Source organism: Salmo salar, chromosome 03, assembly GCF_965601325.2.
Source record: "Salmo salar chromosome 03, fSalSal1, whole genome shotgun sequence".
Taxonomy (NCBI): domain Eukaryota; kingdom Metazoa; phylum Chordata; class Actinopteri; order Salmoniformes; family Salmonidae; genus Salmo; species Salmo salar.
In genome coordinates, this window is record NC_138293.1 from 98,605,001 (window position 1) to 98,630,000 (window position 25,000).

The window sequence follows — 25,000 nt, forward strand, 5'->3', positions numbered from 1 at the left end:
AGGGCCTCCACCTGAACCACAACAGGGCCTCCACCTGACCCACAACAGGGCCTCCACCTGACCCACAACAGGGCCTCCACCTGACCCACAACAGGGCCTCCACATGATCCACAACAGGGCCTCCACATGATCCACAACAGGGCCTCCACATGATCCACAACAGGACCTTCACCTGACCCACAACAGGACCTCCTTCACCTGACCCACAACAGGACCTCCTTCACCTGACCCACAACAGGGCCTCCACCTGACCCACAACAGGGCCTCCACCTGACCCACAACAGGGCCTCCACATGATCCACAACAGGGCCTCCACATGATCCACAACAGGGCCTCCACATGATCCACAACAGGGCCTCCACCTGACCCACAACAGGACCTCCTTCACCTGACCCACAACAGGGCCTCCACCTGACCCACAACATGACCTCCTTCACCTGACCCACAACAGGGCCTCCACCTGACCCACAACATGACCTCCTTCACCTGACCCACAACAGGGCCTCCACCTGACCCACAACAGGACCTCCTCCACCTGACCCACAACAGGACCTTCACCTGACCCACAACAGGACCTCCACATGATCCACAACAGGGCCTTACATCTATACCAGTCTATGGATAAGGACAGAGTGCAGTCAATCCACCATCCACTAACTTCAGCATTTTCCAACCAGAAACCAATGGAAGTCAATGTACCCGGTAATATCGATATTAGCATTTCATACATTTCATGCCAAAGTTTCTGAAAGGGATTGAGTCGGTTTGACGCTTCTTTGAAATGATTTTGTCCATTTTGACATCATCACTGATATACCATAGTTGAAAAGGTCATCGCTCGGTAGCCATTTTGGATCTGCCCACCTGTAGTTGCTGCTGCATGTCCTTCCTCTCCTGCTGCAGCTGTGTGGCTCTCTCCTCCTCCTCCTCCAGCCGCGACTCCATCTCATGGAGCACCTCCTCCAGCTCCTGCTTCTTGACCTCCAGACGAAGCCTCATCTCCTCTGCCTCAGCATACAACTCTGTCTCCGCCTGAAGCTTCTGCTCCAGTTTAGCTCGCTCCTCTACTACCTAGAGAGAGAGAGTCTCCACTTTACCTGTGTGTGTGTGTGTGTGTGTGTGTGTGTGTGTGTGTGTGTGTGTGTGTGTGTGTGTGTGTGTGTGTGTGTGTGTTTCTCCACTTCACCTGTGTGTGTTTCTGGGAGATCTCCTTCAGTTCCACCTGGCTCTTCTGGGCCAGATCCTTGGCGGACTTCAGCTCCTCCTCCTTCTGACCCATTTCTTCTTCCTGTCGCGTCACCTGGAGGAGGGGCTTCACCTGTGGGACAACCAATCAAAGTTTACATAAGAGCTGATATCAAATCAAATCAATGAATCAAAACTACGATATATCAAAACTAGTTACATAGTGGTTCTCCATGATGGACGTGGCAGAACATCTACAACACTGGATAGGACAGATAACCATAAATCAAACACCTGTGTGTGTGTGTGTGTGTGTGTGTGTGTGTGTGTGTGTGTGTGTGTGTGTGTGCGTGTGTGTGTGTGATATGTACCTTGGTGAAGAGTCTCCACCACTGCCAGTTCTTCAGGACCAGGTAGACAGCACAGTTCCTCTGAATCACCTTCATAGCAGTCAGCTGGGCCTGACGCTTACTAAACGCTCTGTGGACAGAAGTCACATCAGAGTGTGTCTGCTATCATGCTGTTGAGGGAGCGACTGGTAACGCTACCTCACGGGTGAAATGTGTCGATGTGTTCAGAGGGTCCCTGTGTGGAGCCCAGGCTGGAAGCAACACTGTTACACTAACTTGCGTGCCAGGAAGCTCCTAGCGTGGGCCTGGAAGGCGATGATGACCACGGTCAGTTTAATGTCCCTCTCCTCCTCCAGCTGGGCTAACACTCCTGTTCTGAAGAACATCTTACTCTGACCAATACGGAACAGATTAGGGTCCAGGTCCAGGTGCTTCATCTGGAGAGGAAGTCATAACACCTTCATCATGACACCTTTATCGTAACACCTTTATCGTAACACCTTTATCGTGACACCTTTATCGTAACACCTTTATCATGACACCTTTCTCATAACACCTATATCATGACACCTTTATCGTGACACCTTTATCGTGACACCTTTCAAAACATAGGTCCCTTTAGAATAACTCTTTACTTATCCAGAACTAAGGTAGAAACATGTCCTATTTAGTTCATTGCTCAACTTTTGGTTTTCTAAAAATGCGGGTTCAAACGTGCCAAAAGGTTTTTAGGCTCAGTGACTGTATCAGTAAGATCAACTCAGACGTTTCAGTGAGATCAACTCAGACGTTTCAGTGAGATCAACTCAGACGTTTCAGTGAGATCAACTCAGACGTTTCAGTTAGATCAACTCAGACGTTTCAGTTAGATCAACTCAGACGTTTCAGTGAGATCAACTCAGACGTTTCAGTTAGATCAACTCAGACCTTTCAGTAAGATCAACTCAGACATTTCAGTAAGATCAACTCAGACGTTTCAGTAAGATCAACTCAGACATTTCAGTTAGATCAACTCAGACGTTTCAGTAAGATCAACTCAGACGTTTCAGTAAGATCAACTCAGACGTTTCAGTTAGATCAACTCAGACGTTTCAGTAAGATCAACTCAGACGTTTCAGTAAGATCAACTCAGACGTTTCAGTTAGATCAACTCAGACGTTTCAGTGAGATCAACTCAGACGTTTCAGTTAGATCAACTCAGACGTTTCAGTAAGATGAAATCACCATTAGTTGACAAGCCTGTTTCCCGTCCATGAAACCCTTTGGGATGCAGTTGGCTGCTAGGATCTCATAGCTACAAGAAGAAGAAGAGGAAGAAGAGGAAGAAAGAGAGGAAGACAGAAGGAAGAGTACAAGTTGTTATATGATAACCACACAGACATAATCGTGGTTCCTTAACGTTGGTGTTAGAACATTCCTCACCGTTGTCGGAACTCTTGGAACACGATGCGGTTGGGGAAGCCCTGTCTGCAGATACGGATCCCTTCCAGAACCCCGTTACACCTCAACTGTTCCAGAACCAGGTTAGCATCCAGCTTCCCTGCCTACACACACACAGGAAGAATGAGGGAGAGAGAGATCACAGGTGACTCAAGAGAGAGGAGATGAATTGATGAAACATATAGAAATAGCTGTAGGGGTTCTGGGTAGGGGGATAGTGTCCTACCCTCTTCTCGTGGTTAGGGATGATACAGCGTATGAAGTTGGGCTGTGTGTTGTTCAGCGTGGTCATCAGTTTGCCCAGGGATTCCTTGTAGAGCTGGCCCACTGTCCTGAACATGCCCTTCTTAGACTTGGTGGCGCTGGGGGCCGAGCTCTCTGACATCTTAGTAATGGTCTCTAGACCCACCACATGGTCCACTGGAAACAGAACAAGGATTATTCATGACCTCTGAGAAGAAAGGCTGGGGGGGCAGGAAAGGTGAGAGGCAGGGAGAAAGAGGAGGAGATGAAAGAGAAAGAGGGAGAAGAACAGGTGACAGACAAGAAGGAGAGACAGTAGAATACTGATGAATACTGATGGGAGTACAGTAAAGTGAATGGGTAGTAGACAACACATTTCTACTGATGGGAGTACAGTAAAGTGAATGGGTAGTAGACAACACATTTCTACTGATGGGAGTACAGTAAAGTGAATGGGTAGTAGACAACACATTTCTACTGATGGGAGTACAGTAAAGTGAATGGGTAGTAGACAACACATTTCTACTGATGGGAGTACAGTAAAGTGAATGGGTAGTAGACAACACATTTCTACTGATGGGAGTACAGTAAAGTGAATGGGTAGTAGACAACACATTTCTACTGATGGGAGTACAGTAAAGTGAATGGGTAGTAGACCAACTGTGCTTGCATCCTAAATAGGACCCTATTCCTGATATACTATAGTGCACTACTTTTGACCAAAGTGCTATGGGGCCTGGTCTAACGTGGTGTACCATTTAGGGAAGAGGGTGCCATTTTGGGACGCATGTGGCTCACCATCCTTCCAGAGGTCCTGTATGAAGGGGTTGGATGAGTTGTTGAGGAGAGCCGTCACGTTGTCATTCAGAGGGTCCATGTTCTTAGTCAGCCAGTTGGCCCCGTTGTAGTCCACCTATAACACAACCACAATACAACCACAACACAACCACAACACAACCACAACACAACCATAACATAACCACAACACAACCACAACCACAACACAGCCATGTTATTAATCAGCCAACTGGCACCATTGTAATCCACCTACATATAATCTCATCTCACCTTGCCGGCGTAGTGAAGAACAGAGAAGGCAGTCTTGTCTTTGAGTGATTTGGGTTTGGAGAACTTGCAGTGGGCCGTGTGTGTGTTCATCAGCTTCTCAACGAAGGACAGGTCTGTGGCTTTAGGGAACCAGCACTCCTCATCCAACAGAGCCAAGATACCTGGAGGATTGTTCTAGAAGGGTGGGGGGAGGGGTCAGCTTTAGGGAACCAGCACCCATCCATGTGTGCATTGCTGTAGGTCCAGGGTGTACAGTATGTGTGTGTGTGTGTGTGTGTGTGTGTGTGTGTGTGTGTGTGTGTCTCCGTGTGTGTGTGTGTCTCCGTGTGTGTGTGTGTGTGTGTGTGTGTGTGTGTGTGTGTGTGTGTGTGTGTGTGTCTCTGTGTGTGTGTGTGTGTCTCCGTGTGTGTGTGTGTGTGTGTGTGTGTGTGTGTGTGTGTGTGTGTGTGTGTGTGTGTGTGTGTGTGTGTGTGAGTGTCTCCGTGTGTGTGAGTGTCTCTGTATGTGTGTGTGTGTCTCCGTGTGTGTGTGTGTGTGTGTTACCGGTCTCTCGATGAGCTCTATGCAGGGCTGCAGGTCCAGGCCGAAGTCTATGAAGGCCCAGTCGATCCCCTCTCTCTTGTACTCCTCCTGCTCCAGGATGAACATGGTGTGGTTGAACAGCTGCTGCAGACGCTCGTTGGTGTAGTTGATGCACAGCTGCTCAAACGAGTTGTCCTGAGGAGAAGGAGAAGGTACATAGTGGTTTACACAGAGCTACAGTACCATGGTAGTTCCTGAGGAGAAGTTACATAGTGGTTTACACAGAGCTACAGTACCATGGTAGTTCCTGAGGAGAAGTTACATAGTGGTTTACACAGAGCTACAGTACCATGGTAGTTCCTGAGGAGAAGTTACATAGTGGTTTACACAGAGCTACAGTACCATGGTAGTTCCTGAGGAGAAGTTACATAGTGGTTTACACAGAGCTACAGTACCATGGTAGTTCCTGAGGAGAAGTTACATAGTGGTTTACACAGAGCTACAGTACCATGGTAGTTCCTGAGGAGAAGTTACATAGTGGTTTACACAGAGCTACAGTACCATGGTAGTTCCTGAGGAGAAGTTACATAGTGGTTTACACAGAGCTACAGTACCGTGGTAGTTCCTGAGGAGAAGTTACATAGTGGTTTACACAGAGCTACAGTACCATGGTAGTTCCTGAGGAGAAGGAGAAGTTACATAGTGGTTTACACAGAGCTACAGTACCGTGGTAGTTCCTGAGGAGAAGTTACATAGTGGTTTACACAGAGCTACAGTACCATGGTAGTTCCTGAGGAGAAGGAGAAGTTACATAGTGGTTTACACAGAGCTACAGTACCGTGGTAGTTCCTGAGGAGAAGTTACATAGTGGTTTACACAGAGCTACAGTACCGTGGTAGTTCCTGAGGAGAAGGTACATAGTGGTTTACACAGAGCTACAGTACCATGGTAGTTCCTGAGGAGAAGGTACATAGTGGTTTACACAGAGCTACAGTACCATGGTAGTTCCTGAGGAGGGGAGATGGGAGAGATGGATGTGAACATAGAGGTACTTCTCACGTCATAGTCCTGTACATCAGTTCTGAATCCCAAATGACATCCTATTCCCTATTTAGTGCACTACTTTGACCAGGGCCCGTAGGGGTGTTTTTAATTGTGGGATAATAATAATCATTGTAGGAAATGTTCTGGGGGAAATGTCCCTTTTGGGAGGTAGATGGGGCTCCCAAATCGCTACGTCTACCCATTTTAAATGGTTTCATTTTCAGTCATTTAGCAGATGCTCGTATCCAGAGTGAATTACAGTACTGGGTGCATCATTCTCTTTTACCGGTCCTCCATGGGAATCGAACCCACAACCTTGGCGTTGCAATGCGCCATGAGCTACCAACTGGCCTCACGGGACCCCTGCTGAATTCCTTTCTCTGTCAACTTAAAGATGATGCTCCTCAATCTCACCTCAAAGATTTCAAAGCCAGCGATGTCTAGGATCCCCAGGAATGATGCTCCTTTACGTTTGGCTTTATCCAGAGTCTTATTCACCCTAGCCAGGATCCACCTGAACAACCGCTCATACATGGCCTTCGCTAGGGCCTCGATGGCAAAGTCAGCCTGGGGGAGAAGGAGAGGGAGCGGGAGGGGAGAGGGAGGGGGAGAAGGAGCGGGAGGGGAGGAGAGGGAGCGGGAGGGGAGAAGGAGAGGGAGCGGGAGGGGAGAGGGAGGGGGAGAAGGAGGGGGAGAAGGAGAGGGAGCGGGAGGGGAGAAGGAGCGGGAGGGGAGGAGAGGGAGCGGGAGGGGAGAAGGAGAGGGAGAGAGAGATAGAGAGACAGTGAGTGTGTGAACCGTCATCTTGTCTGCCTCCCCGCACATCCCTGTCTCTGACTAAAGCTTCTCCTGGAGAAAGGCTATGTACTATAACTACTTATGCTTCAGATACATTATATGTTGCCAGGTCTCTGTTGAAAATAAGATTACACTTTTAACTGAACATGTGAGAGGAAGGTATTGTATCTAGAATAGAATAGAGTAGAATACAATAGACTAGAGAATAATAAAATACAGTAGAGTAGAATAGAGTAGAGTAGAGTAGAATAGAGTAGAGTTGAATAGAATAGGGTAGAATATAATAGATTAGAGTTGAATAGAGTAGAGTTGTCACGTTCTGACCAGTATGATGGTTATTTTGTTAGTGTAGGCTGGTCAGGACGTGGCAGAGGGTATTTGGTTTATGTGGTTCGGGGTGTGTGTATTATGTAGAGGGTAGTTGATTTATGTATTCCAGGGGTTTTTGGTCACTGCTCTGTTAGTCTATGTTCTTTCTAGTTAGTCTGTTTCTATGTTTAGTTAATTGGGGTGTGGACTCTCAATTGAAGGCAGGTGTTGTCTAGTTGCCTTTGATTGAGAGTCCTATATATTAGGGTGTGTTTGTATTTGTAATTTGTGGGAGGTTGTCACTTGAATTGCTGTCTTTTGCCGTCAAGTCTGTATTCGTCGTCCATCGTTTTGTTTTGTTTGTAGAAGTGTTTTCATTAAAAAGTTAATTATGAGCACTCAACCCGCTGCGCCTTGGTCCATTCCTGACGACCGTCGTTACAAGAGTAGAGATAAATAGAGTAGATTAGAATAGAATAGTGTAGAGTTGAGTAGAATAGGGTAGAACGTAATAGAACAGAATAGAGTAGAGTTGAATAGAGTAGAGTAGAACAGAGTAGAATAGAGTAGTGTTGAACAGAGTAGAATAGAGTAGAGAAGAATAGAGTAGAGTAGAACAGAGTAGAATAGAGTAGTGTTGAATAGAGTAGAATATATTAGAGAAGAATAGAGTAGAACATAATAGAGTTGATTAAAGAGAAGAAATTAGTTTAATAGAATAGAGTAGATTAGAGTAGTGTATAGTTGAATAAAACAGAATAGAGTAGAATATAATATAACAGAATAAAGTAGAGTAGAATAGAGTACAATAGAATAGAGTAGAACATAATAGAATGGAGTCAAACAGAGTTGAATAGAATAGAGTTGAATAGAATAGAGTAGAGTTGAATAGAATAGAGTACAGTTGAATGGAATAGAATCGGGTAGATTATAGTAGTTCAGAGTTGAATATAATAGAGTAGAATCAAATAGAATAGAGTAGAATATAGTAGAGTTGAATAGAATAGAGCATAATATAATATAATAAAGTAGAATATAATAAAATAGAGTTGAATATAATAGAGTAAAATATAACAAAGTAGAACCGAGTAGATTAGAATAAAGTAGAATTGAATATAATAGAGTAGAGCATAGTAGAATAGAGTAGAATAGAAGATAGTAGAATAGAGTAGAGTTTAATAGAATGAAGTAGAATAGAGTAGAGTACAAGTACGAGTTGAACAGGGTATAATATAATAGAACAGAAAAGGGTAGAATAGAATGAAGTAGAATAGAACAGAATATAGTAGCATAGAATAGAGTAATACAATAGCATAGAGTAGAATACAGTAGAATACAGCAGAACACAGTAGAATAGAGTAGAATAGAGCAGAATAGAATATAGTAAAGTAGAATGGAGTAGAGTAGAGTTGAATAGAATGGAGTAGAACAGGGTATTTTGTGTAGTGTAGAGTTGAATAGAACAGAATAAAGTAGAACAGAGTAGAATTGAACATAATAGAGTAGAACAGAGTAGAGTAGAATAGAGTAGAGTTTAATAGAATAGAGTAAAATATAACAAAGTAGAACCGAGTAGAATAGAATAAAGCAGAATTGAATATAGTAGAGTAGAGCAGAGTAGAATATAGTACAATAGAAGATAGTAGAATAGAGTAGAGAGGAATAGAATAAAGTAAAATATAACAAAGTAGAACCGAGTAGAATAGAATAAAGTAGAATTTAATAGAATAGAATAGAAGATAGTAGAATAGAGTAGAATAGAAGATAGTCAAATAGAAAATAGTAGAATATAAGATAGTAGAATAGAATAGAGTAGAATAGAAGATAGTAGAATAGAGTAGAATAGAAGATAGTAGAATAGAAGATAATAGAATAGAGTAGAATAGAGCACAATATAATAGAGTCAAATAGAATAGAGTAGAATAGAATACAACATAATAGAGCAGAATAGAGAACAATAGAGTAGAATATAATAGAGTACAATAGAAAATAGTATAATAGAATAGAGTAGAATACAACATAATAGAGTAGAATATAACATAATAGAGTAGAATAGAATATAATAGAGTAGAATAGAGTAGAATAGAACATAATAGAGTAGAATAGAACATATTAGAGTAGAATAGAACATAATAGAGTAAAATAGAACATAATAGACTAGAATAGAGTAGAATATAACATAATAGAGTAGAATAGAACATAATAGAGTAGAATAGAACATAATAGAGTAGAATAGAGTAGAATAGAGCATAATAGAGTAGAATAGAGTAGAATAAAACATAATAGAGTAGAATATAGTAGAATAGAATAGAGTAGAGTAGAAGAGTACCTGTTCCTTGGTCTGAGCCTTCTGCACCACCTCTCTGCCCACCTTGATGCGGGGGGTGAGGACGGAACGGGTGAAGTCTGTCACGTTGATACCCTGCAGGTGGCACACTTTCTGAGCCGCTGAAGAGAGAGAGAGAGAAGAGAGTGGGAGGAAGGGAGGCAAGAGAGAGAGAGGGGAGAGGGGGGAGGAAGAGAGAGAGAGAGAGAGAGAGAGAGAGAGAGAGCAGAAGAGAAGAAAGGGAAAGAGAGAGAGAAAGATTAGTCGTACTGAATGTTACCTGTTATCTTTCATACCTGTGTTAGTGGTATGTTACCTGTTGTCTTTCTTACCTGTGTTAGTGGTATGTTACCTGTTGCCTTTCTTACCTGTGTTAGTGGTATGTTACCTGCTGTCTTTCATACCTGTGTTAGTGGTATGTTACCTGTTGTCTTTCATACCTGTGTTAGTGGTATGTTACCTGTTGCCTTTCTTACCTGTGTTAGTGGTATGTTACCTGTTGTCTTTCTTACCTGTGTTAGTGGTATGTTACCTGCTGTCTTTCATACCTGTGTTAGTGGTATGTTACCTGCTGTCTTTCATACCTGTGTTAGTGGTATGTTACCTGTTATCTTTCTTACCTGTGTTAGTGGTATGTTACCTGCTGTCTTTCATACCTGTGTTAGTGGTATGTTACCTGCTGTCTTTCATACCTGTGTTAGTGGTATGTTACCTGTTATCTTTCTTACCTGTGTTAGTGGTATGTTACCTGCTGTCTTTCATACCTGTGTTAGTGGTATGTTACCTGCTGTCTTTCATACCTGTGTTAGTGGTATGTTACCTGTTGTCTTTCATACCTGTGTTAGTGGTATGTTACCTGTTATCTTTCTTACCTGTGTTAGTGGTATGTTACCTGCTGTCTTTCATACCTGTGTTAGTGGTATGTTACCTGCTGTCTTTCATACCTGTGTTAGTGGTATGTTACCTGTTGTCTTTCATACCTGTGTTAGTGGTATGTTACCTGCTGTCTTTCTTACCTGTGTTAGTGGTATGTTACCTGCTGTCTTTCTTACCTGTGTTAGTGGTATGTTACCTGTTATCTTTCATACCTGTGTTAGTGGTATGTTACCTGTTGTCTTTCATACCTGTGTTAGTGGTATGTTACCTGTTATCTTTCTTACCTGTGTTAGTGGTATGTTACCTGCTGTCTTTCATACCTGTGTTAGTGGTATGTTACCTGCTGTCTTTCATACCTGTGTTAGTGGTATGTTACCTGTTGTCTTTCATACCTGTGTTAGTGGTATGTTACCTGCTGTCTTTCTTACCTGTGTTAGTGGTATGTTACCTGCTGTCTTTCTTACCTGTGTTAGTGGTATGTTACCTGTTGTCTTTCATACCTGTGTTAGTGGTATGTTACCTGTTGTCTTTCATACCTGTGTTAGTGGTATGTTACCTGTTATCTTTCTTACCTGTGTTAGTGGTATGTTACGTGGTTGCCTTTCTTACCTGTGTTAGTGGTATGTTACCTGCTGTCTTTCATACCTGTGTTAGTGGTATGTTACCTGTTGTCTTTCTTACCTGTGCTTTCCTTTTTGTATTATCTGTGCTAAATGTAAACTGTATTTTCAAGCTTGTGTTACTGTGAACAAACTCTGTTGTTACCTGTGTTTCTCCTACCTGTGTGATGTCATGTCCCACCTGTGTTGTTCCTACCTGTGTGATGTCATGTCCCACCTGTGTTGTTCCTACCTGTGTGATTTCATGTCTCACCTGTGTGGTTACTACCCTTGTGATGTCATGTCTCACCTGTGTTGCTCCTACCTGTGTGATGTCATGTCTCACCTGTGCTCCTACTACCTGTGTGATGTCATGTCTCACCTGTGTTGCTCCTACCTGTGTGATGTCATGTCTGACATGTGCTGCTACTACCTGTGTGATGTCATGTCTCACCTGTGCTGCTCCTACCTGTGTGATGTCATGTCTCACCTGTGCTGCTACTACCTGTGTGATGTCATGTCTCACCTGTGTTTCTCCTACCTGTGTGATGTCATGTCTCACATGTGCTGCTACTACCTGTGTGATGTCATGTCTCACCTGTGTTGCTCCTACCTGTGTGATGTCATGTCTCACATGTGCTGCTACTACCTGTGTGATGTCATGTATCACCTGTGTTGTCGGGCATGGTGGCCTGCTCATTGTTCCTCTCCTTGTTGAACTTAATGTTCCCCAGCTGGAGCACAGTGGAGACCACCTTCATCATGCCTAGAGAGAGGAGAGGAGTGAGGGATGAGAGGAGAGTGGGAGGAGAGAGAGAGACAGACATCACTGAGAGAGACAGCAGTAAGAGAGACAGCCCTACCCCTACCTATCCCCTCGTCCTCAAGAGAGATAGAGCGAGAGAGAGAATGACAGACGGACAGAGAAAGACAAAGTGAGGTGGAGAAAGAGAATGATAGACTAAAAGCCAGACAGCCCTCCTCTTCCCTCTAGTATCTATCCCCTGGTCCTCAGAGACAGCCCTCCCCTTCCCCCAGTGCCTGTCCTCTCATCCTCAGAGACAGCCCTCCCCTTCCCCAAGTACCTGTCCTCTCGTCCTCAGAGACAGCCCTCCCCTCCCCCAGTACCTGTCCTCTCGTCCTCAGAGACAGCCCTCCCCTTCCCCAGTACCTGTCCTCTCGTCCTCAGAGACAGCCCTCCCCTTCCCCCAGTACCTGTCCTCTCGTCCTCAGAGACAGCCCTCCCCTCCCCCCAGTACCTGTCCTCTCGTCCTCAGAGACAGCCCTCCCCTTCCTCCAGTACCTGTCCTCTCGTCCTCAGAGACAGCCCTCCCCTTCCCCCAGTACCTGTCCTCTCGTCCTCAGAGACAGCCCTCCCCTCCCCCAGTACCTGTCCTCTCATCCTCAGAGACAGCCCTCCCCTTCCCCCCAGTACCTGTCCTCTCGTCCTCAGAGACAGCCCTCCCCTTCCCCCAGTGCCTGTCCTCTCATCCTCAGAGACAGCCCTCCCCTTCCTCCAGTACCTGTCCTCTCGTCCTCAGAGACAGCCCTCCCCTTCCCCCAGTACCTGTCCTCTCGTCCTCAGAGACAGCCCTCCCCTCCCCCCAGTACCTGTCCTCTCGTCCTCAGAGACAGCCCTCCCCTTCCTCCAGTACCTGTCCTCTCGTCCTCAGAGACAGCCCTCCCCTTCCCCCAGTACCTGTCCTCTCGTCCTCAGAGACAGCCCTCCCCTCCCCCAGTACCTGTCCTCTCGTCCTCAGAGACAGCCCTCCCCTTCCCCCAGTACCTGTCCTCTCATCCTCAGAGACAGCCCTCCCCTCCCCCAGTACCTGTCCTCTCGTCCTCAGAGACAGCCCTCCCCTCCCCCAGTACCTGTCCTCTCGTCCTCAGAGACAGCCCTCCCCTCCCCCAGTACCTGTCCTCTCGTCCTCAGAGACAGCCCTCCCCTTCCCCCAGTACCTGTCCTCTCGTCCTCAGAGACAGCCCTCCCCTCCCCCAGTACCTGTCCTCTCGTCCTCAGAGACAGCCCTCCCCTTCCCCCCAGTACCTGTCCTCTCGTCCTCAGAGACAGCCCTCCCCTTCCTCCAGTACCTGTCCTCTCGTCCTCAGAGACAGCCCTCCCCTTCCTCCAGTACCTGTCCTCTCGTCCTCAGAGACAGCTCTCCCCTTCCTCCAGTACCTGTCCTCTCGTCCTCAGAGACAGCCCTCCTCTTCCCCCAGTACCTGTCCTCTCGTCCTCAGAGACAGCCCTCCCCTTCCCCCAGTACCTGTCCTCTCATCCTCAGAGACAGCCCTCCCCTTCCTCCAGTACCTGTCCTCTCATCCTCAGAGACAGCCCTCCCCTCCCCCAGTACCTGTCCTCTCATCCTCAGAGACAGCCCTCCCCTTCCTCCAGTACCTGTCCTCTCGTCCTCAGAGAAACCCATGATCTCCATGGCCTCCAGTGTTTCTATGAACATCTCATCATCTTCCTGACCAGGCACCTCCACATGACCTGCCACCAGGAACCGGTAGTCCCCAAAATCCTCCAGTAACAGCTCCTCTATACAGGGACAGACAGGAGAGGAGGAGCTGTATGGTTTATACACTATATAATTAAACAATAAGGCCTGAGGAGGTGTGGCATATGATCAATATACCACGGCTAAGGGTTGTTCTTATGCACAACGCAACGTGGAGTGCCTGGACACAGCCCTTAGCCGTGGGATACTGGCCATATACTACAAACCCCCGAGGTGCCTTATTGCTATTATAAACTGGTTACCAATGTAATTAGAGCAGTAAAAATACATGTTTTGTCATACCTGTGGTATACGGTCTGATATACCATGGCTGTCAGCCAATCAGCATTCAGGGCTCGAACCACCCAGTTTATAATATTTATGATATTATTATAAACCGGGTAGTTTGTGTCCTAGATGCTGATTGGCTAAAAGCCATGGTAGATCAGACATTATAAACTGGGTAGTTCCAGCCCTGAAAGCTGATTGGCTGACAGTCGTGGTATATCAAACCGTATACCACAGGTATGACAAAACATGTATTTTTACTGCTCTAATTACATTGGTAACCAGTTTATAATAGCAATAAGACACACTGAGTATACACAACTCTTTCCATGACACAGACTGACCAGGTGAATCCAGGTGAAAGATATGATCCCTTATTGATGTCACCTGTTAAATCCACTTCAATCAGTGTAGATGAAGAGGAGGAGACGGGTTAAAGATGAAGGGGAGGAGACGGGTTAAAGATGAAGGGGAGGAGACGGGTTAATGATGAAGGGGAGGAGACGGGTTAAAGATGAAGAGGAGGAGACGGGTTAATGATGAAGGGGAGGAGACGGGTTAAAGATGAAGGGGAGGAGACGGGTTAAAGATGAAGGGGAGGAGACGGGTTAATGATGAAGAGGAGGAGACGGGTTAAAGTTGAAGAGGAGGAGACGGGTTAATGATGAAGGGGAGGAGACGGGTTAAAGATGAAGAGGAGGAGACGGGTTAAAGTTGAAGAGGAGGAGACGGGTTAATGATGAAGGGGAGGAGACGGGTTAAAGATGAAGAGGAGGAGACGGGTTAATGATGAAGAGGAGGAGACGGGTTAATGATGAAGAGGAGGAGACGGGTTAAAGATGAAGAGGAGGAGACGGGTTAATGATGAAGGGGAGGAGACGGGTTAAAGATGAAGAGGAGGAGACGGGTTAAAGATGAAGGGGAGGAGACGGGTTAAAGATGAAGAGGAGGAGACGGGTTAAAGTTGAAGAGGAGGAGACGGGTTAATGATGAAGGGGAGGAGACGGGTTAAAGATGAAGAGGAGGAGACGGGTTAATGATGAAGGGGAGGAGACGGGTTAAAGATGAAGAGGAGGAGACGGGTTAATGATGAAGGGGAGGAGACGGGTTAATGATGAAGGGGAGGAGACGGGTTAAAGATGAAGGGGAGGAGACGGGTTAAAGATGAAGGGGAGGAGACGGGTTAAAGATGAAGAGGAGGAGACGGGTTAAAGATGAAGAGGAGGAGACGGGTTAATGATGAAGGGGAGGAGACGGGTTAAAGATGAAGAGGAGGAGACGGGTTAATGATGAAGGGGAGGAGACGGGTTAATGATGAAGGGGAGGAGACGGGTTAAAGATGAAGGGGAGGAGACAGGTTAAAGAATGATTTTTAAGCTTTGAGACAATTGAGACATGGATAGTGTGTGCCATCCAGAGGGTGAATGGGGAAGACAAAAGTTTTAAGTGCCTTTGAACGGGGTATGGTAGTAGGTGCCAGGCGCACCGGTTTGTGTCAAGAACTGCAATGCTGCTGGGTTTTTCACACAACAGTTTCCTGTGTGTATCAAGAGTGGTCCACCACCCAAAGGACATCCAGCCAACTGGACACAACTGTGGGAATCATTGGAGTCAACATGGGCCAGCATCCCTGTGGAACGCTTTCAACACCTTGTAGAGTCCATGTCCTGATGAATTGAGCCTGTTCTGAGGCCAAAGGAGGTGTTGGGTTCAACTCAATATTAGGAAGGTGTTCTTAATGTTTTGTACACTCAGTGTTTACTGCTACCAGTAAACGATACACACTGAAACCCCCCTGCAACAGCTTCTCTATATAGAGACAGAAAGTCGTTTCAGACCTGTCCTTTAAATCAGCATAACTATCTAGGACAGGGGTGGGCTCGACCCAGAATTCTGAAATCCCGATTTGGCCCTCGAGACAAAATGATTGCCGACCCTTGATTTAGGAGAAACGACCAATCCTGGCCTGTCCATCCATCATTCCATCTATCCATCTCCTCACCCTTTAGTTGGTCCTTCGCCCCGGCCACCATGTAGTAAAAGATATGGAAGGCTCTCTCTATCTTGGCTTGGCGGATACAGCGAGACTTCTCCAGCAGGTCTGGTGGACAGGGGAGGGTTAAAGACAAAAAACTCTGTGGTGCAGGAACAAGACACTGCATTTTACGTTGGGCCAGTTTCCCCCGACACACATGAAATATAAATATACATTCTTATTTGAACACACTTTTTAGTCCAGGACTAGGTTTAATCTGTGTCCGGGAAACTGTCCCTTTTGTGGGTTATAATATCTCCCAAATCTCTAAAAGATGAATTTGATAAACACTACAATACATCTCTATAAGGAGCCCCAAGTCGGTATATTTATAGAAAGTATACTTCATGAGGATACAGGTATCGATGTTGGCTCCAACGAGGAATCCGGTCACGTCAAAGTTGAGCTTAATAAACTTGCCCTGTGAGGAGAGATATGTAGGATACTGTATATGTGAGGAGAGATATGTAGGATACTGTATATGTGAGGAGAGATATGTAGGATACTGTATATGTGAGGAGAGATATGTAGGATACTGTATATGTGAGGAGAGATATGTAGGATACTGTATATGTGAGGAGAGATATGTAGGATACTGTATATGTGAGGAGAGATATGTAGGATACTGTATATGTGAGGAGAGATATGTAGGATACCGTATATGTGAGGAGAGATATGTAGGATACTGTATATGTGAGGAGAGATATGTAGGATACTGTATATGTGAGGAGAGATATGTAGGATACTGTATATGTGAGGAGAGATATGTAGGATACTGTATATGTGAGGAGAGATATGTAGGATACTGTATATGTGAGGAGCGATATGTAGGATACTGTATATGTGAGGAGCGATATGTAGGATACTGTATATGTGAGGAGAGATATGTAGGATACTGTAATAGTGTGTGTAATAGTGTCTGAGTGTGTAATAGTGTGTGTAATAGTGTGTGTAATAGTGTCTGAGTGTGTAATAGTGTCTGAGTGTGTAATAGTGTCTGAGTGTGTAATAGTGTGTGTAATAGTGTCTGAGTGTGTAATAGTGTGTGTAATAGTGTCTGAGTGTGTAATAGTGTCTGAGTGTGTAATAGTGTCTGAGTGTGTAATAGTGTGTGTAATAGTGTCTGAGTGTGTGTAATAGTGTCTGAGTGTGTAATAGTGTCTGAGTGTGTAATAGTGTCTGAGTGTGTTATAGTGTGTGTAATAGTGTCTGAGTGTGTAATAGTGTCTGAGTGTGTAATAGTGTCTGAGTGTGTAATAGTGTCTGAGTGTCTAATGGTGTCTGAGTGTGTAATAGTGTCTGAGTGTGTAATAGTGTGTGTAATAGTGTCTGAGTGTGTAATAGTGTGTGTAATAGTGTCTGAGTGTGTAATAGTGTGTGAGTGTGTAATAGTGTCTGAGTGTGTAATATTGTGTGTAATGGTGTCTGAGTTTGTAATAGTGTCTGAGTGTGTAATAGTGTCTGAGTGTGTTATAGTGTGTGTAATAGTGTCTGAGTGTGTAATAGTGTCTGAGTGTGTAATAGTGTGTGAGTGTGTAATAGTGTCTGAGTGTGTAATATTGTGTGTAATGGTGTCTGAGTTCGTAATAGTGTCTGAGTGTGTAATAGTGTCTGAGTGTGTTATAGTGTGTGTAATAGTGTCTGAGTGTGTAATAGTGTCTGAGTGTGTAATAGTGTCTGAGTGTGTAATAGTGTGTGAGTGTGTAATAGTGTCTGAGTGTGTAATAGTGTCTGAGTGTGTAATAGTGTCTGAGTGTGTAATAGTGTGTATAATAGTGTCTGAGTGTGTGTAATAGTGTCTGAGTGTGTAATAGTGTGTGTAATAGTGTCTGAGTGTGTAATACTGTCTGAATGTGTAATAGTGTCTGAGTGTGTAATAGTGTGTATAATAGTGTCTGAGTGTGTAATAGTGTCTGAGTGTGTAATAGTGTCTGAGTGTGTGTAATAGTGTCTGAGTGTGTAATAGTGTCTGAGTGTGTAATAGTGTCTGAGTGTGTAATAGTGTCTGAGTGTGTAATAGTGTCTGAGTGTGTAATAGTGTGTGTAATAGTGTCTGAGTGTGTAATAGTGTGTGTAATAGTGTCTGAGTGTGTAATAGTGTCTGAGTGTGTTATAGTGTCTGAGTGTGTAATAGTGTCTGAGTGTGTAATAGTGTCTGAGTGTGTAATAGTGTGTGTAATAGTGTCTGAGTGTGTAATAGTGTGTGTAATAGTGTCTGAGTGTGTAATAGTGTCTGAGTGTGTAATAGTGTCTGAGTGTGTAATAGTGTCTGAGTGTGTAATAGTGTGTGTAATAGTGTCTGAGTGTGTAATAGTGTCTGAGTGTGTAATAGTGTCTGAGTGTGTGTAATAGTGTCTGAGTGTGTAATAGTGTGTGTAATAGTGTCTGAGTGTGTAATAGTGTGTGTAATAGTGTCTGAGTGTGTAATAGTGTCTGAGTGTGTAATAGTGTCTGTGTGTGTAATAGTGTCTGAGTGTGTGTAATAGTGTCTGAGTGTGTAATAGTGTCTGAGTGTGTGTAATAGTGTCTGAGTGTGTAATAGTGTCTGAGTGTGTAATAGTGTCTGAGTGTGTAATAGTGTCTGAGTGTGTGTAATAGTGTCTGAGTGTGTAATAGTGTCTGAGTGTGTAATAGTGTCTGAGTGTGTAATAGTGTCTGAGTGTGTAATAGTGTCTGAGTGTGTGTAAACTGTGAGTTAATTACGAATCGTGAGGAGTTGTCGTTCTTGATGGTCTTGGCGTTGCCGAAGGCTTCCAGGATGGGGTTAGCCTGCAGCAGCTGCTTCTCTAGCTCCCCCTGGAGGGCAAACGGGGGAAAGGAGGAAAAACAATCACATATCTGTGACATCACAATTATTATTCCACTTCATGCATATTACCAAAGAATGATGTCACACAACAAAACAACACAAGTTCCGTTACACTGTACAACAAGAAAGAAATGGACAACTGAGACACACCTTTTATTAGCACACTACAAAGCAGTGCAACAGACACAGAGCAAAACACAGTCAGTGAGATGTAGCATAGCAACCACTCAGAGAGATTAGTGAAAAGATTATTATGGGGTGACTTTGATGTTCCACACACTATTTTAAATGTCATACAGGCCACTACTTTCTAACACACAGAGAGGTCCATCAACAGTTAATAGTGTTCACATGCTATAGGAGAGGAGAGATTGATCATATCGTTTAATCAAATGTAGGTGTGACACGCTAGCTAGCATGCAGCTATGAACTCCCAAATGGCACCCTATTACATATGCAGTGCACTTCTTTTACCAGACCTCTATAGGCGGTGGTCAAAAGTAGTGCACTAAATAGGGAATAGGGTGCTACTCTCATACTCACATAGGCCAGAGACCCAGGCTTCTCTGGCTTCTCCTACAGAGGAGGCAGAGGATGATGTGATCATTATAACCTATTATAATGTATTATAACCTGGCATAACGTATTATAATGCATTATTACCTGGCATAACGTATTATAATGCATAATTACCTGGCATAACGTATTATAATGAATTATAACCTGGCATAACGTATTATAACCTGGCATAACCTGGCATAATGTTTGATAATGTGGCCTAACCTGGCATAACGTATTATAATCTGGCATAACCTGGCATAACGTTTTATAACCTGGCATAACGTTTTATAACCTGGCATAACGTATGATAACCTGGCATAACGTATGATAACCTGGCATAATGTATTGGAACCTGGTCTAACCTGGCATAATGTATTATAACCTGGCATGATGTATCATAACCTGGCATAACGTATTATAACCTGGCACAACATATTATAACCAGGCATAACCTGTTATAACATATCATAACCTGGCATAACGTATTATAACCTGGCATAAGGTATTATAACCTGGCATAACCTGTTATAACATATCATAGCCTGGCATAACGTATCATAACCTGGCGTAATGTATCATAACCTTGCATAACATATCATAACCTGGCATAACCTGGCATAACATATTATAACCTGGCATAACGTATCATTACCTGGCATAACCTGGCATAACATATCATAGCCTGGCATAACGTATCATAACCTGGCGTAATGTATCATAACCTTGCATAACATATCATAACCTGGCATAACCTTGCATAACATATCATAACCTGGCATAACCTGGCATAACATATTATAACCTGGCATAAGGTATCATTACCTGGCATAACGTATTATGATACACAATAAAGTATTCTTCTATTCTCCTTCTTCATCATTGTCACTAGCTATTTTTTAAATTAAATTCTTCTTCTTCTTCTGTGATTGTATCCTTGGGGAATAGGTCGTGTCTGATATGTGAACCCTAAACTGTCTTCTTCTGTGATTGGGTAAGGGGAATATAGAATATATAGAATATGAATATAGAACAACGGGGGGGGGGGGGGGGGGGGGGGGGGGGGTCCATAGCAGGACTTAGAGTACAGCTCATTGACTATCAGTATTGATTCTGATAGATTTGCCTCTTCAGCAGAAGACATACAGCCTGAACCACCAGCAGGCACAAAGCAGCACACCACAAAGAGAAGAGGAAGCAGTCCACCAACCAGACCAACAGTAGTTTCTACCACACAGTCAGTTAAGGTTACAGTAGTCTGCATAGCCCACACCCCAAACTGAAGAGGAAGCAGTCCACCAACCAGACCAACAGTAGTTTCTACCACACAGTCAGTTAAGGTTACAGTAGTCTGCATAGCCCACACCCCAAACTGAAGAGGAAGCAGTCCACCAACCAGACCAACAGTAGTTTCTACCACACAGTCAGTTAAGGTTACAGTAGTCTGCATAGCCCACACCCCAAACTGAAGAGGAAGCAGTCCACCAACCAGACCAACAGTAGTTTCTACCACACAGTCAGTTAAGGTTACAGTAGTCTGCATAGCCCACACCACAGAAAGACTTGTCATACCTTGACTAGTGTTGGCGCATCCTGTCACACAACAAAAATGTCACACAGAAATGTCTTTCATTGTTAAAGAAATGTTTTGTTATCACATTGATAAAAGTACAGTCTCTTATGAGCACTCTTCTCAATTAAAACAGAAGGGTTACACAGTTTAGACATTTCAGTTCAATTCCCATCAACTCAATATCTGCTGCTATCCTCTGAGGGACTAAACAAGTCCCAATATCTGCTGCTATCCTCTGAGGGACTAAACAAGTCACAATATCTGCTGCTATCCTCTGAGGGACTAAACAAGTCCCAATATCTGCTGCTATCCTCTGAGGGACTAAACAAGTCTCAATATCTGCTGCTATCCTCTGATGGACTAAACAAGTCTCAATATCTGCTGCTATCCTCTGAGGGACTAAACAAGTCTCAATATCTGCTGCTATCCTCTGAGGGACTAAACAAGTCTCAATATCTGCTGCTATCCTCTGAGGGACTAAACAAGTCTCAATATCTGCTGCTATCCTCTGAGGGACTAAACAAGTCACAATATCTGCTGCTATCCTCTGAGGGACTAAACAAGTCTCAATATCTGCTGCTATCCTCTGAGGGACTAAACAAGTCTCAATATCTGCTGCTATCCTCTGAGGGACTAAACAAGTCTCAATATCTGCTGCTATCCTCTGAGGGACTAAACAAGTCACAATATCTGCTGCTATCCTCTGAGGGACTAAACAAGTCTCAATATCTGCTGCTATCCTCTGAGGGACTAAACAAGTCACAATATCTGCTGCTATCCTCTGAGGGACTAAACAAGTCACAATATCTGCTGCTATCCTCTGAGGGACTAAACAAGTCACAATATCTGCTGCTATCCTCTGAGGGACTAAACAAGTCACAATATCTGCTGCTATCCTCTGAGGGACTAAACAAGTCTCAATATCTGCTGCTATCCTCTGAGGGACTAAACAAGTCTCAATATCTGCTGCTATCCTCTGAGGGACTAAACAAGTCTCAATATCTGCTGCTATCCTCTGAGGGACTAAACAAGTCACAATATCTGCTGCTATCCTCTGAGGGACTAAACAAGTCTCAATATCTGCTGCTATCCTCTGAGGGACTAAACAAGTCACAATATCTGCTGCTATCCTCTGAGGGACTAAACAAGTCACAATATCTGCTGCTATCCTCTGAGGGACTAAACAAGTCTCAATATCTGCTGCTATCCTCTGAGGGACTAAACAAGTCCCAATATCTGCTGCTATCCTCTGAGGGACTAAACAAGTCTCAATATCTGCTGCTATCCTCTGAGGGACTAAACAAGTCACATTGTTTTGAATGTGTTTAGCAGAGTACAGAAGAGGTAGGGGCTGTAAAAATTCCTGTAAATTCCCAGGTTTTTCAGAAATCCCAGTTGGATGATTCCCAGATGTCCTGCTTATTCCATCCTGATTCCAGGAAACTTCCATCCAGGATTTCTGGAAAATTTGGGAAAGTTTTGCAACCCTAGGGTAACACAGCTCCAGTGTATTGTAGTGTATCATATTGTATTGTACACTAGAGGTAACACAGCTCCAGTGTATTGTAGTGTATCATATTGTATTGTACACTAGAGGTAACACAGCTCTAGTGTATTATAGTGTATCATATTGTATTGTACACTAGAGGTAACACTCACAGCTCCAGTGTATTATAGTGTATCATATTGTATTGTACACTAGAGGTAATACAGCTCCAGTGTATGATAGTGTATCATATTGTATTGTACACTAGAGGTAACACAGCTCCAGTGTATTATAGTGTATCATATTGTATTGTACACTAGAGGTAATACAGCTCCAGTGTATTATAGTGTATCATATTGTATTGTACACTAGAGGTAACACAGCTCCAGTGTATTATAGTGTATCATATTGTATTGTACACTAGAGGTAACACTCACAGCTCCAGTGTCCTTCTTGCTGCCCTTGTGAGAGGAAGCCACCACCGCCAGATACTGGATCACCTTCTTCGTGTTCTCTGTCTTCCCCGCTCCAGACTCACCTCTGGTGGGGTAGAGAGGAGAGAGACAGGGGGTTAGGGAGGAGAGAGACAGGGGGTTAGAGAGGAGAGAGACAGGGGGTTAGAGAGGAGAGGGACAGGGCGTTAGGGAGGAGAGGGACAGGGGTCCAGACTCACCTCTGGTGGGGTAGAGAGGAGGAAGACAGGGGGTTAGAGAGGAGAGGGACAGGGCGTTAGGGAGGAGAGGGACAGGGGTCCAGACTCACCTCTGGTGGGGTAGAGAGGGGAGAGACAGGGGGTTAGAGAGGAGAGGGACAGGGGGTTAGGGAGGAGAGGGACAGGGGTCCAGACTCACCTCTGGTGGGGTAGAGAGGAGGGAGACAGGGGGTTAGAGAGGAGAGGGACAGGGCATTAGGGAGGAGAGGGACAGGGCATTAGGGAGGAGAGGGACAGGGCGTTAGGGAGGAGAGGGACAGGGGTCCAGACAGGGGGTTAGAGAGGAGAGGGACAGGGGTCCAGACTCACCTCTGTCTAATTCAGAAGTGTCAGATAGTAACTTATGGCTGAACCCAGATTGACATTTCAGAACCATAGGGTTCTATCTGCAGTTGCACCCCCCAAAAAAAACTTTTAACTAATGTCTCAAGATTTTGATACTCTGCACTTTAGGTACCTTTAAGGTGACGACCTTAATCAGTTATGAAAGAAGAATTCACTACGCTCTTAGAAAAGAGTTGCTATCTAGAACCTAGAAGGGTTCTTCTGCTGTCCCCAATAGGAGTACCCTTTGAAGAACCCTTTGAAGAACCCTTTTTGGTTCCAGGTAGAACCCTTTTTGGTTCCAGGTAGAACCCTTTTGGTTTCCATGTAAAAAACCTTTCCACTGAGGGTTCTAAATGGAACCCAAAAGGGTTCTACCTGGAACCAAAAAGGGTTCTCATATGGGGACAGCCGAAGAACCCTTTTGGAACCCTGTGAGCAAAACAATTCTGAGATGTGAAAACGTTGATGTTCAAAATCTCAGAACAATGCTTAGCTCAGGTAGAACCTGATAGTCCCAAGGTCATGGGATAAAGTTACATTTGGGACGCATCCTTGGCAGGGGCGAAAATCTGATATCAACTTTGGAGGGGACAATTACATGAAATTTTCTCAAGAGCAGTTCCTGAGGGGGACACCAAAAGTAGTGCTGTAACACATAGCCTACATTGTAATATGGTAAATGTATATTGAGGAACCAAAGAAATAAGGTGTTTGCCGTACTCCTAACTACCGGTACCCAAAACTACACAACTAATCACAACAGCAATACCATTGCCTTTAACAAATCTTAGTTCAGTCACCAGTTTAAGTTGAGAGTGGTCTAGTCTTTGAGATATTAGGCTACTAGGGTTCTTACTATGCGTTTTGGTGTATTGAAAAATACTCTGATGTCCGTCTTTTATTTTTCTGCCATTTTTCTACCTGGCTGGCTGGCTGGCTGGCTACACACACAGTGTGTAGGTTGTTTACAGTAGGAGATGGGCTTCTATCATCTTCCATCATTCTATTTGGGCTTCGATCTAAAAGGTAGCTAGCAAATGTGAAACGGATTAAAATGACAAGAGTTGACAGCTGTATGAGTTCACCATTTACACAACATATGCTGCAACCTTTTGTAATTTTAATAGTTTGTTTCATATTGGCTGGCTTCCAACAATAGCTGAATTTGCAAAGCTAGCGAGCACCAATTCAGTTTCAGTGGTGTTTGCTATAATCTTTGCTACCCAGGTTAAATAAAGGTGAAATAAAATAAATAAATAAAAGTTCACTTGCGACAATTTAGCTTTTGCAACGAGACCATTAAATATATTTAAGACAATGGTAGATAAGAGTGTAGTTCTGTTCAGTTTGGATTTCAGTTTAACGCTAACCTTATCACAGGGACTTTGAAGCACTAACTTACATCATCTGCATGCTGATTCTATCTTTGACGATGCCACATAAATGGAATAGGTACTAGCTAGCTTAATAGTTAATATTTGCGCGCTAGCTCTGCATATTCAGCTAGTGTGTGTGCGCGATTGACTGGATTAACCTCACGTCAGTTACGTGCATTGAGTGCCTTTCAGACAGTAGATACGACCCCTCTGTTACCTTGCCAACTAAGGAACTGGCAGTGGATCAAACCATTGTGAGGCAAAGGGTGGGGGGGTTGCAATCTTTTGAAACTTAAAAACGTGCTATTAAATGTCTATAATCAGCACAATTGCTTTCATTGCGTATTATTAATATTATTTAAATTACATAGTTATGTTTCAGTGATATATTGGGGGGGACAAATCATATTTTTCCCAGGATGGGGGGGTCGTGTCCCCCCCGTCCCCCCCGGGATTTCCGCCCCTGATCCCTGGTACAAGGGGCAATAAGTTCATGTGTTGGAAAAAATATGTCTGTGTTTGAGGTTTGGACTCACGTGCACAGAATTGACTGGTCCTCACGCTCTGTGGAGAAA

At 44.3% G+C, this 25,000-nt stretch overlaps 1 protein-coding gene across 2 annotated transcripts in view; it reads right to left on the minus strand.

The window, feature by feature from the left end:
- The window catches only part of LOC106594706 (myosin-11), a 55,701-nt gene that overhangs the window by 22,676 nt on the left and 8,025 nt on the right, over positions 1-25,000 (minus strand). For both annotated transcript variants that reach the window (XM_082972937.1, XM_082972936.1), the window contains exons 5-24: positions 24,962-24,989; positions 22,448-22,550; positions 20,524-20,544; positions 18,288-18,380; positions 15,942-16,005; positions 15,552-15,650; positions 13,159-13,302; positions 11,431-11,526; positions 9,289-9,407; positions 6,267-6,419; positions 4,830-5,003; positions 4,287-4,460; positions 4,017-4,131; positions 3,202-3,395; positions 2,958-3,079; positions 2,760-2,829; positions 1,812-1,972; positions 1,557-1,665; positions 1,187-1,318; positions 865-1,071 (exon numbers count right to left, since the gene is read on the minus strand). In XM_082972937.1, coding sequence (XP_082829063.1) covers positions 865-1,071; positions 1,187-1,318; positions 1,557-1,665; positions 1,812-1,972; positions 2,760-2,829; positions 2,958-3,079; positions 3,202-3,395; positions 4,017-4,131; positions 4,287-4,460; positions 4,830-5,003; positions 6,267-6,419; positions 9,289-9,407; positions 11,431-11,526; positions 13,159-13,302; positions 15,552-15,650; positions 15,942-16,005; positions 18,288-18,380; positions 20,524-20,544; positions 22,448-22,550; positions 24,962-24,989 — 2,378 coding nt within the window. The remainder of the gene's footprint in view (positions 1-864; positions 1,072-1,186; positions 1,319-1,556; positions 1,666-1,811; positions 1,973-2,759; positions 2,830-2,957; positions 3,080-3,201; positions 3,396-4,016; positions 4,132-4,286; positions 4,461-4,829; positions 5,004-6,266; positions 6,420-9,288; positions 9,408-11,430; positions 11,527-13,158; positions 13,303-15,551; positions 15,651-15,941; positions 16,006-18,287; positions 18,381-20,523; positions 20,545-22,447; positions 22,551-24,961; positions 24,990-25,000) is intronic.